The sequence below is a fragment of the Cicer arietinum genome, chromosome 7, assembly GCF_000331145.2.
Source record: "Cicer arietinum cultivar CDC Frontier isolate Library 1 chromosome 7, Cicar.CDCFrontier_v2.0, whole genome shotgun sequence".
Lineage (NCBI taxonomy): Eukaryota > Viridiplantae > Streptophyta > Magnoliopsida > Fabales > Fabaceae > Cicer > Cicer arietinum.
This window is the reverse complement of record NC_021166.2, coordinates 27758636-27772419: the sequence shown is the minus strand read 5'-3', so window position 1 is coordinate 27772419 and position 13784 is coordinate 27758636. Positions and strand designations below refer to the sequence as shown.

Here is a 13784-nt window from a genome sequence, read left to right as displayed (position 1 = left end):
TATATATATATATATATATATAACGATTAAATAATCAAATAAATATCACAATGAGAGTAGCACCACTTATCTTTTTATCAAATGCTCAAAATAAAAATAAGGAAAACCATGTCAATTAGTCATCAAGAAAAACATAATTTTAAGAAATTATGTAAATACACATAGTTATCAACAACAAGACAACACTTTTCAAATATATCAAATAGCACTCAAAATTCACATGTAGTTAGTATGCATATCAATGCAAAACTTTATGTATGATCTAGAAATAAATCACCATAGCAATGGGGAAAATTTTGCATGAAGTCGCACAAAGCCTAAATAGTATCACCCATAGCAATTGGGAAATCCTCATGAAGCCGATCAAATCCATAACCAAAATATGCACGAAGCCAGAACATGATCACCCGTACCAATGGAGAAATTTTAGGGAAGCTGCACAAAGCACTAACATGCATTCTATACGATGCATGACATGATAATGAACCAATTTTAAGTTTTCATACATTCCCCTAAGACTCATGATATGCTCATTTTGATTAAATCAACATCAATATCACAACCCTTCAGGTTTCAATGAAGACTCTTTATGTACCTTCAATGTCTAAGAGTTCAGTTTCTCTTTCAAAGTTGAACAATCATGGTTTTGAATTTAATGGTGGACATGATTATTTCAATTTATGCAATAATAAGTATTGGTTCTTGTTATATTATTGATGTTTTATATAGATTGAAACTTTGTGATCAATTTTGAGTCCTTACTTAACGAGCATCAAAGTATTGGAATTAAACATAACATGCTTAATGAACGTTCTGCATACTTGTGGCATAAACGCTTGGGTCACATATCCAAGGAAAGACTAGAAAGCTTAGTAAATAATGATATTCTATAAAATCTATATTTTACTGATCTTGGATTATGTCTGGACTGCATTAAGGGAAAATATATCAGACATAACAAGATGGTGCCACAAGAAGCAGCCAACTTCTTGAAATTATACACATTGATATATTTAGACCTTTTGACACTATATCTATTGGTGGAGAAAAATATTTTACCATCTTTATTGATGACTTTTCATGTTATGCATATGTCTATTTTCTTAAAGAAAACTCTCAAGCAATTGATACTTTTGAGATTTATATTAACAAAGTTGAAAAATAAATAAATAATAAAGAAAGTGAGAGTCGTAAAATCTGATAGAGCTGAAGAGTTCTTTGAAAAACATGGTGAAATGAGACAATGTCCATGTCCATTTGCAAAACTTCTTGAAAGCCATAATATCCGTTAACAATACACAATGTTATACACACCATACAAAAAAAGGTGCGGCAAAAAGGCGTATCGAACACTAGTCAATATAGTTAGGAGTATGATGAACAACTCCTCATTACCCAATTTTTTGTGGATGTATGCATTAAAAAATGATATGTGTTTATTAAACACAACTCCTAGCAAGGAAGTTCCTAAAACTCCTTTTGAGTTGTGGACAAACAGGAAACCGAGTTTAAGGCACCTGCATGTTTGGGGTTGTCCAGCAGAAGCAAGAGTATAAAATCAGCACGAAAAGAAATTAGACTCTCAAACAATAAGTGGTTACTTTATTGGTTACCTAGAGAAATATAAAGGGTACATCTTTTATTTTCCTAACCATAGTAAAAGAATTGTAGAACCAATCAATGAAAAATTCTTTGAAAATTGTGAAGTTAGTGGAAGTGAGGAAGGACAAAATGTTGACATAAAGGAAGTTAAGGTAAACATGACTTTACTTATCAGCGTTCCTTTGTTGGCAATCTTTCCAAATATTTTTGTAGAAAATTCTAACAACAATGAACATATTTTGAATGATAACACACCCAATGAAGAGACTAACTCACCAAGGCTTGAATGAAATTAGTCTCAAGAGGTTCATTTGAGAATATTTCAAAGAAAAAGTAAATAAACTCCTTTTAGCTATTATGAGGCTTATTTATTAGAGTCGAATATTAGAATCAATGAAGATCCAGTTTCATTTTCATAAGCACTATACATTGTTGAATCAAAGAAATAGATTGATGACATGAAAGATGAGTTAAAATCGATGCAAGAAAAAAAAGTTTGGGAAATCATTAAATTGCCAAAAGGTGTTAAACGAGTTGGCTATAAGTGGGTCTTTAAGACCAAGTGTGGCTCAAATGGCCATATCAAACTATATAAACCCCGACTTGTTGCTAAAGGACATACTCAAAAGGATGACATTGATTATTAAGAAACAATTACTCATGTCTCAAAAAATGACTCATTGTGTATTATGATGGCACTGGTGGCACATTATGACTTTGAGTTGCATTAGATAGATGTGAAAATAGCCTTTCTTAAGGGGTTCCAATGATAGGAAAGGGTCATATTGTGTGTAAACTTAACAAATAAATGTATGGACTAAAACAAGCCTCAAAGCAATGGTATATAAAGTTCAATGATAACATTACATCTTTCAGTTTTGAAGAAAATATTGTTCGATGCATATATCAAATGATCGATGGAAGTAAGTTTTCATTTTTGGTCCTATATTTTGATGATATCTTTTGCAACTAAGAGTTTGAGCATGTTGCATGAGATTAAAGAATACCTCTATAAGAATTTTGAAATGAAGGATTTGGGTGAGGCGTCGTATGTGATAGAAATTGAAATATTTCGTGATAGATCACAAATATTGTTGGGATTGTCTCAAAAGGCTTATAACAATAAAATTCTAGGGAAATTTAACATGGAGAATTATTCTGATGGAATTGTGTCAATCCAAGAAGGAGACACATTCAATCTCATGCAGTGTCCAAAGAATGACATATAGAAGAAACCAATTAAATCAGTTACATATGGTTTTGCATTGGATAGTCTAATGAATGTGGAAACTAGCACAAGGCCAAATATTAGCTTTGTGGTTGTAGTGTTAGGCAGGTGTCAAAGAAATTATGGAATTGATAATTGGAAAGATGCAAATAATGTTTTGAGCTATTTGCAACGAACTAAGGAGTATATGATTATGTACATAAGAACCAATCAATTAGATGTAATTGGATATACATACTCGGATTTTGGTGGATGCATTGACACAAGGAAGTCTACTTTCGGCTACATATTCCTCCTTGGAGAAAGAGCCATATCATGGAAAAGGGTTAAGCAATATGTTTTTGCTTCATCAACCATGGAAGCTGAATTTGTAGCATGTAATGAAGCTACAATTCAAGCATTATGGCTGCGAAAATTTGTTTCAGGGCTTAAAAGTAGTTGATACTATTGCTAAGCCGCTAAAAATTTATTGTGATAAATCTGCAAGAATACTTTTTTTTCAAAGAATGATAAATACTCAAAGGGTGCAAAACACATAGAGTTAAAGTATTTCTCTATCAAGGAAGAAGTTCATAAATAAATAGTATCCATAGAGCATGTTAGAGCATACCGTATGATTGTGGACCTGTTAACTAAGGGATTACAACCAAATATATTTAAGAAACATGTACATAGAATGAGTCTTGGTTGTCATATTGAATAATGTATTTGATGATGTTGATACTTTGAGCTCTTTATGATTATATATTTCTGAATCCCTATAATTTGTTTCTAGTCATTGTACATGTAATTTTAGTTATGAGTTATAATATGAATGTCCTAAAAATATTTAAGGAACCATAATGATTAAGGTATTTGTATAGTATATCACTAGTGCATGTGGTACATGGAAACATTTAAGGTACTAGTATAGTAGAGCACTAGTTTATGTGGTATATGGAAGGAAGTGTGTTTTGAAAAACAATACATGATCGTCAGAACTCACACTTAGTGTTTTATTATATTAAGTTAATTATGTATTCACATGGATGTGATTTGATACATGAGTTTTTGTGTATCATATTTATGTATTGGTTTCTTTAAATTTTAGGCCAAGTGAGAGATGTAAGATTTTGATGGATTCATAATTTTCCAATTTATTGGCCTAAAATAAATTATAGTAACCATCAATTTTAAGAGTTAACAATTGAAAAGACAATGGTTATAACCACGAAATATTAAGTGCTAGCAATTGGAAAACAAAGGTTATAATAACCATTAAATAATAAATGAATCAATCTCATTCATTGATACTAATATTTGATAGATGTCTTAGATTAGATGACCCTACTTATAAATTGGTCTCCTCATCTCTGTAATTACTTAAGCTACAATGTTACTTTCACTGGTATACACTATTTCCATGTTCGAACAAAAGCTCATTATGAGTTAAACTTCTGTTAAGTTAAGGATTTCTGAAGTATTGAATGATGATTGTGGTTTAATATGTGTATAACATGCTTGCATTATTTATTCAAACTAATTTAATGTTGTCTTTAATTATGAATCTAATCACCTTAGATTTATGGCTAGTTTTTGAACTTGGAAAAGGGAAAAAGTGAATTCGTTGTTTAATATGAATTAAGTCAAGATGCTTGGACAAATAGTTGACATTAAATAACTAGGAATAGTATTTTACTCTCTATAATAAAAGAGGAACTATAAAGTTTAACATGGTTGGATATAAACATGAACCAAATAATGACATTAGTGAATTTGAAAAGATGACTGAATTCGAAAACTTCTGATGTCACTCAGTTCATAATGTTACAAACCTGCTGTAGCATTTTAATACCAAACACAAAGTTCAATAAAAATTTATATCCTTAACTTGTTTCGATAATATGATTTTTAGATATTTGATTGTTTATTCAAACTTGCAATTTTAGATTAAATTTTACTTTTAATTTTTATTCCAAAAATGTTATCTTTTTATTTTTATAACAAACAATTTAAACGTGTTATAGAAATATCGAAATTAATGACATAATCAATACTCTTCGGAACAATTTTTATTTATACTACTTGTTATTGATTGTATATACTTGCACATTTAAAATGTGCAACAACATTCAATCCACAAAGTTCATGCTACTACAATACATCCATCATGCTCAAAGGTTGTTTAACATCTCGAAAAAAAAATACAATTGTAAACTTAGTTTGACATTTATTTATCAAGTTCAACTCTCTCTTAACACAATCTCACCAAAATTTCTCTCAAATTTTATAACATGGGTTATAAATTTATCACTCAAGTAATAGAACATGTGTCACCCTACCATAGACTTGAAAAAAATTCTAATTAACAATCACAATGTAACAAGCACATACACTTTTGGAGGACTTTTGGGTTGTAATGGAGCTTAGGTAAGATTAGAACATTTTAGAATAGTAGGCTTTAATATTTGGAGTTAAGGTACTTGTATAGTAGATCACTAGTCTATGTGGTAAATGGAAACATTTAAGGTACTAGTATAGTAGAGCACTAGCGTATGTGGTATATGGAAGGAAGTGTGTTTTGAAAAATAACAATACATGTCGTCATAACTCACACTTAGTGTTTTATTATATTAAGTTAATTATGTATTCACATGGATGTGATTTGATAAATGAATTTTTGTGTATCATATTTATGTATTGGTTTCTTTAAATTTTAGGCCAAGTGAGAGATGTAAGGTTTTTATGGGTTCATAATTTTCCAATTTATTGGCCTAAAATAAATTATAGTAACCATCAATTTTAAGAGTTAGCAATTGGAAAGACAATGGTTATAACCACAAAATATTAAGTGCTAGCAATTGGAAAACAAAGGTTATAATAACCATTAAATAATAAATCAATCAATCTCATTCGTTGATACTAATACTTGATAGATGTCTTAGATTAAATGACGCTGCCTCTAAATTGGTCTCCTCGTCTCTGTAATTACTTAAGCTACAATTTTACTTTCACTGCTATATACTATTTCCATGTTCGAACAAAAGCTCATTATGAGTTAAACTTCTTTTAAGTTAAGGATTTATGAAGTATTGAATGATGATTGTGGTTTAATATGTGTATAACATGTTTGCATTATTTATTCAAACTGATTTAATGTTGTCTTTAATTATGAATCTAATCACCTTAGATTGATGGCTAGTTTTTGAACTTGGAAAAGGGAAAAAGTGAATTTGTTGTTTAATATGAATTAAGTCAAGATGCTTGGACAAATAATTGACATTAAATAACTAGGAATAGTATTTTACTCTCTATAACAAAAGAAGAACTATAAAGTGTAACATGGTTGGATATAAACATGAACCAAATAATGACATTAGTGCATCTGAAAAGATGACTGAATTCGAAAACCTCTGATGTCACTCAGTTCATAATGTTACCAACCTACTGTAGCATTTTAATTCCACAAACTAAGTTCAATAAACATTTATATCCTTAACTTGTTCCGATAATATGATTTTTAGATATTTGATTGTTTATTCAAACTTGCAATTTTAGATTAAATTTTTCTTTTAATTTTTATTCCAAAAATGTTATCTTTTTATTTTTATAATAAACAATTTAAACGTGTTAGAGAAGTATCGAAATTAATGACATAATCAATACTCGTCGGAACAATTTTTATTTATACTACTTATTATTGATTGTATATACTTGCACATTTAAAATGTGCAACAACATTAAATCCACAAAGTTCAAATTACTACAATACATCCATAATGCTCAAAGGTTGTTTAACATCTAAAAAAAAAAAAAACAATTGCAAAATTAGAACAACATATTTGACATTTATTTATCAAGTTTAACTCTCTCTTAACACAATCTCACCAAAATTTCTCTCAAAGGTTTTAACATGGGTTATAAATTTATCACTCAAGTAATAGAACATACATCACCCTACCATAGACTTGAAAAAAAATTCTAATTAACAATCACAATGTAACAAGCACATACACTTTTGGAGGATTTTTGGGTTGTAATGGAGCTTAGTTAAGGTTTGAACATTTTAGAATAGTAGACTTTAATATTTGAAGTTAAGTATAAAGACTAAAAATTATCTAATCTCCTTTATTTCATATTTTCATTGTAGAGATTCCTAAAACTTTGGCAAAAGAACCAACAAAACTTATTATTAAACATAGTACACAAATTGATAGTTTATTCAAAGAAGAAACATACCACTAACACACGACATTAGCAAGCTTAACAAATAAAAATAGAAAAATTAAATTATAAAAAATAGTAGATTTTTAATAAAAACAAAACATAATATTTATTCAAAGCAAAAAAACTTTAATTACAAAATTAAGTTCATACTAAATAGTGATATTAGAAATTCCTGAAAACGGCTTCAAAAATTTGATAGCGTTTCCACAAATATATTAAATCGTTGCAAATAATATTGAAACCGTTGTACCGAATGTCGAACTCAAGGATTGTATTATACTATCGAATGAGATTTAATGATTGAAATTGAACAAAACGTTTTTGAATTGATTAAATGATTCTCAAACTAACAAAAGTAAGACCATTGAAATTTATAATCTAAAAAATGTCAAGTATGAGTTTCACTTTGAATCCAACATTAGTTTCTAATTTGATCTTGATTGTTGAATTTCTTTATTGATTTTTGTCAAATACTATTTACCTTTGCTCTAAAATCCTCAGTGATAGAATATTTAATTGCAAAGTAACCTCTAATTCCTTAGTGGATTTAAGATTATAATTAAGTTTAAATGATCAAGAATTCTCATGTTGATCTGCTGCCCTTGCCAATATCTCAATTGGTTTCACGCTTCTGCATCTGTTCCTAGATTATAAAATCATGAATTTCTCATATCATGCATTTGCATAGTACACTTCTATTTCATAATATGAATCGTAAAAGAGTTTAAAGGTGATCAATTAATAACAAGCATTAAGCACAAAAATGAGTAAAATAATTCAATAAACACTTTTTTTCTATACTAAAAATTTATTAAAAAAGAAAAAAAACTAAATGAATATAAACCTAACTAGAAAAGTAAAAAATAAAGAAAGTGTTAAAAAAAAAGTGTCTCAAATCATGCAGATTTTTTGTCCCATCAGCTAAAATTATAAACTATAGTATCTTTTTGTATATTCTTTTTCTTGCTTTAGAAATCACCTCCCTAAAAGTCTTTTCACTAGCAATAGATTGATTATGTCAACTAATATTTTTTGTCTTCTCGTCATCGCTATGACTTGTATCGCTAGCATATCTATTTTCAGAAAAACATTTCAATAACTTCAAATCTTGAGCAATCATGGGATATAAATTATCATCAGTAACATTAGGATATATTGTAAGACCCATAATTTTAAAGTACACTTTATGTATTTTGGATTTTGGCTCGGAGGCTTTTTAGCCAAAGTTAATAATATTTTGGGGTTTTTATGATCAAAAAGATATTTTGATACCGTCTAGATTTACTCGTCGATAAATAAATTAAATTAACTACAGTGAATCTTTTACGAAGAATTTAATAGGTTACGGGTGAAATGGTAATTTTAATAAATATGTAGATATTTGTTAAGTTACAATTAATATATATATATATATATATATATACACACATATAATATGTTTGTTTGGAGGGAAAAAGAAAGGAAATCAGAAGGAAGGAAAAGGAAAAGAAAAGGGTATAAAAAGGAAAGAAGGAAAAAGGAAGAAAGGAAAAACAAAGGAAAGAAAGAGAAAGGAAAGAAAAAGAGAATTTTCCATCCTCCTCCTCTGTTACTCGCACGCCAAAATCCTCCCTTTCTCCATTTTCGTTGGGAATCTCTTAATGTCTCGGTTACTTATTATTTTGTTTGGAAAATTGTTTAAGTTAACTGGGCGTTGAGAATGGGGAATCTCTTAATGTCTCGGTTACTTATTATTTTGTTTGGAAAATTGTTTAAGTTAACTGGGCGTTGAGAATGGGGAATCTCTTAATGTCTCGGTTACTTAATATTTGTTTTTGAAAATCGTTTAAGTTAATTGGGCGTTAAGAATGGGGAATCTCTTAATGTCTCGGTTACTTAATATTTGTTTTTGAAAATCGTTTAAGTTAACTGGGCGTTAAGAATGGGGAATCTCTTAATGTCTGGGTTACTTAATGTTGTTTTGAAAAATCGTTTAAGTTAACTGGGCGTTAAGAATGGGGAATCTCTTAATGTCTGGGTTACTTAATGTTGTTTTGAAAAATCGTTTAAGTTAACTGGGCGTTAAGAATGGGGAATCTCTTAATGTCTGGGTTACTTAATGTTGTTTTGAAAAATCGTTTAAGTTAACTGGGCGTTAAGAATGGGGAATCTCTTAATGTCTGGGTTACTTAATGTTGTTTTGAAAAATCGTTTAAGTTAACTGGGCGTTAAGAATGGGGAATCTCTTAATGTCTGGGTTACTTAATGTTGTTTTGAAAAATCGTTTAAGTTAACTGGGCGTTAAGAATGGGGAATCTCTTAATGTCTTGTTTACTTAATGTTTCGTTTTGAAAATCGTTTAAGTTAACTGGATATTAAGAATGGGGAATCTCTTAATGTCTGGGTTACTTAATGTTGTTTTGAAAAATCATTTAAGTTAACTGGGCGTTAAGAATGAGGAATCTCTTAATGTCTCGGTTACTTAATGTTTTGATTTGAAAATCGTTAAGTTAAATGAGTATTAAGAATGGGGAATCTCTTAATGTCTTGTTTACTTAATGTTTCGTTTTGAAGATCGTTTAAGTTAAATGAGTATTAAGAATGGGGAATCTCTTAATATCTTGTTTACTTAATATTCGTTTTGGAAATCGTTTAAGTTAAAAGAGTATTAAGAATGGGGAATCTCTTAATATCTTGTTTACTTAATATTCGTTTTGGAAATCGTTTAAGTTAAAAGAGTATTAAGAATGGGGAATCTCTTAATGTCTTGTTTACTTAATGTTTCGTTTTGAAGATCGTTTAAGTTAAATGAGTATTAAAAATGGGGAATCTTTTAATATCTGCATTTGCTTAACGATTGTTGTGGATGGAGTCAGTATATGCTCATGCATTTTCATGCTTTTTTGTAAATCGTGCAGACCCGTGATAAGTGGCACCTTGATAAATAGTACTTTGGCCTATGATAGGCGGTACTTTTATGATTTACGTTTTTGAAAACCGTGCAGACCCGTGATAGGTGGCACCTCGATAAACGATACGGACCCGTGATAGGCAGTACGTTTATGGTTTTCGCTTTTTTGTAAATTGTGCAGACCCGTGATAGGCGGCGCCTTGGTAAATAGTACTTTGGCCTGTGATAGGCGGTACATTTAAGATTTATGTTTTTGAAAACCGTGCAGACCCGTGATAGGTGGCACCTCGATAAACGATACGGGCCCGTGATAGGCAGTACGTTTATGGTTTACGCTTTTTAGTAAATCGTGCAGACCCGTGATAGGTGGCACCTCGATAAACGATACGGGCCCGTGATAGGCAGTACGTTTATGGTTTAACGTCTGTTGTGAATGAAGTCGGTATATGTTCATGCATTTTCATCCTTTTTGTAAATCGTGCAGACCCGTGATAGGTGGCACATCGGTAAACGATACGGGCCCGTGATAGGCAGTACGTTTATGGTTTAACGTCTGTTGTGAATGAAGTCGGTATATGTTCATGCATTTTCATCCTTTTTGTAAATCGTGCAGACCCGTGATAGGTGGCACCTCGATAAACGATACGGGCCCGTGATAGGCAGTACGTTTATGGTTTACGCTTTTTAGTAAATCGTGCAGACCCGTGATAGGTGGCACATCGGTAAACGATACGGGCCCGTGATAGGCAGTACGTTTATGGTTTACGCTTTTTAGTAAATCGTGCAGACCCGTGATAGGTGGCACATCGGTAAACGATACGGGCCCGTGATAGGCAGTACGTTTATGGTTTACGCTTTTTAGTAAATCGTGCAGACCCGTGATAGGTGGCACATCGGTAAACGATACGGGCCCGTGATAGGCAGTACGTATCAATGCTTTGGTCAGTTATGTATTACTTGATGGTTTGAGAACTTCATTTTGATTTCATTTTTAATTGGCAAGCATTACATGAACTTTTAGCATATGAGGAATCCTTTTAAGGTGCATGCTTAGTTGAAAGGTTATTTTGTGCATTTAAAACTTAAATGTTATGTGTTATCTGTTAATTTCGGTTGGTGACCCTTTACAACTATTGTGGAAATCTGGGCTTTGCCCTCAGATGAGAGTCAGGACGACCCTACTGGTTCATACCCTACGGATGGGAATGCTTGACTGGAGCTACGTTAGGAGGATCTCACGGGACGCGTGGAGATCACTCAGGGTGTATAGTTTTTGGTAGGATGATCAGATTAGGTTGATGTATAGGGACTAGACGTCCTTCTTTTTGGGTTGGAGTTTTTTTTTTAATTTGGAAAACTGTACTTATACTAATATTGTCAGTTGACATCTTATTTGAATGTGTTCCATGTACCATTTGTTGTTGTGTAAATACTTTGGATTTATATTTGGAGAAACTTTTCCGCTGCTTGTAAATTATAATGACTCAATTATTTATCCAAAGGCATTTCCTTATTTATTTCTCTGTTTTAGTTTAATTTCTTTTGAAAAAAAAAAATACACCCTCGCTTTGAAAATCGGGGTGTTACATATATCATACTCGACATCATAGCCTTAGAGTTGACTTCGAAATCATTAGAGATTGATGGTTTTGAACATTGTCCTTCTCTAACACTATGTTAATCCAAGAACCTACTATACGAATATCTACATATTGATGATCCTGTTGTAGATGATCGGTGTTAATTGAATTAGATAAGTTGGAACCAAATACCTCATAAACTACATTTCTAAGACCCTAGCTAGGCTGGAACTCAGACTTGTAAAGTGTCTTTAGAATTTCTGATTCCCAAAATCAACTGAGTTTGAGTCAGAAGCTTTTTCACGATTTTTTTTCTAGATCAAAATAATAAAATTCTTGAAAACAATGGTGCCTTCTAAATCAACATTAGGAACACGATGAATACTATTACCCCAAATATTTTTGTTTGTACGCTTAGTTTCAACCGTATTTTGAGCAACGGTGTTTTTAGAAACATATTTTTTCATCAACTTCTTTACAATTGCAACATTCTCAACAAATTTCGTTATCTAACCTAACTAAGCTTGAATTAATGTCTCATTAAGTTTGACAATAGCTTGTTTAAGGTTATTTTTATAATTTAGGAGAGTATGTTTTTCGGAGTAAAGTTTAGTAATGAAATGTTTTTGGAAAGAAATATGTTGGGTGAGTTGATTGTATATGGGTGAAGAATTAAATTGAAGAAACCAGGGAATTGGTACGGGAATTACCGCAGCAATCTGGAAGTAGTAGTTTTAGAAGCAAACCAGGACAGATCAATGAGTCCCGTAGAGCAGCCACAGTTGGATAAAGACGACTATCTTTGGAGGGTGCGCAAGAATAGAAATAGTGTCCAAATTATTAACGAGCAAAAGGACAAAGGTGTCCAAAATAGCAAGAAAGAGAAAATCCAAAAAGGTTTCCTATAAATATTCATTTAGTACACAAGATATGATAATTACTTCTAAATAATAGAAAACTAAATAATGATAAGATTTACATTATCCAACGTATAATGTATAATATGAAATATTTTTATTTTATTATGTGTTTGCTATATACTTGATAACATGAAATTTTTATTAGTATATAAAATAATTAGTGACACTTAAGCAACCCTAAAATACTATAAATGTATATTATCAAAATTAAAATCGTATCCAATTAAAATTATATCTTCTATTTATTCTTTTCTTTTTCTTGCTCTTTTCATACACATAAGCATCCCCTTAAGTAGCATTGTAAATGAGCAAGCGATTTGCATCAAAAAATAATATATGCAAACGATATAGTTCAGATAATATAAGAAAGACTTAACAAATATAGAAATCACTCAATCAATGACTTAACATCTGAAAGACGATCATCATCATCACAAACCCAAAATATGTACAAACGATATGGTTCAGATAATAATTTGTACGTTGCAGCAAAACGCTCTTGTTGTATTATCTCAATATTCTTCAACTCACTCATAAGGTTTCTTGAATCATCAAACACGTCTTTATCAACTCCTAGACAATTTGCAACTTCACCCAACGTTTCCATACTTTTTTCAAACCAATTCTCAAAAGTCTTTCGTAATTCATATATACTATTACCAATTATATTTTCTTCTTTGTTTCTTTTCCTTGATTGAAATTCCATGTGGTCAACCTTTCTTCTCCTTGATAGAATATTTTCTCCATCAATCTCTTCGTCATTATATTGATCTTCTTCTTTATCTATGTCCTCAACATTATCAATAAACACTACAAGAAAAAAACGTTTTGCGGCGGTTAAAAAAAGGGTTTGCGGCGGTTTTAACCGTTTCAATTTGATGTTTGCGACGGTTCTGCAACTGTCGCAGATTCGTGCGTCGCGAGGCCATTTTGCGACGGTTCACAAAACCGTCGTTCCAACCGTCGCCAACTTTTGCGACGGTTCACAACCGCCTCTAAATATATTTTGCGACACTTAGAACAAACTCAAATTTATTTTTTTCTGCACAATTACGACAGTTATCAACCGTCGCTATATTTATTTTAAGGCAGTTTGAACCGTCGCAAACCTAATAATTTAAAATAAAAAAATATGATACAATTTTTTTCCTATTTTTAATCAATTAAAATAAAAAATATTCATAAATACCATCCACATAATTTAAATACATAATTAATAACTATTGTACCTAAATCCAATTTATATAATTTTTTCAAAACAAATAACACCAATTCATACATTGAAGTTAACTAAAACAACAAATAAAATAGTTTAAATATTCAAAACATTAATTAGTGGAGTAGCTAACAATACAAAA

The 13784-nt window shown here is 30.9% G+C and overlaps 1 protein-coding gene across 1 annotated transcript; it reads left to right on the top strand.

Moving 5' to 3' along the window:
* The first annotated feature begins 2879 nt into the window (after nucleotides 1-2879).
* Nucleotides 2880-3272, top strand: LOC140918731 (secreted RxLR effector protein 161-like). The gene has a single exon (XM_073363524.1). The coding sequence runs from the start codon at nucleotides 2880-2882 to the stop codon at nucleotides 3270-3272; it is 393 nt and encodes a 130-aa protein (XP_073219625.1).
* Nucleotides 3273-13784: the final 10512 nt, after the last annotated feature.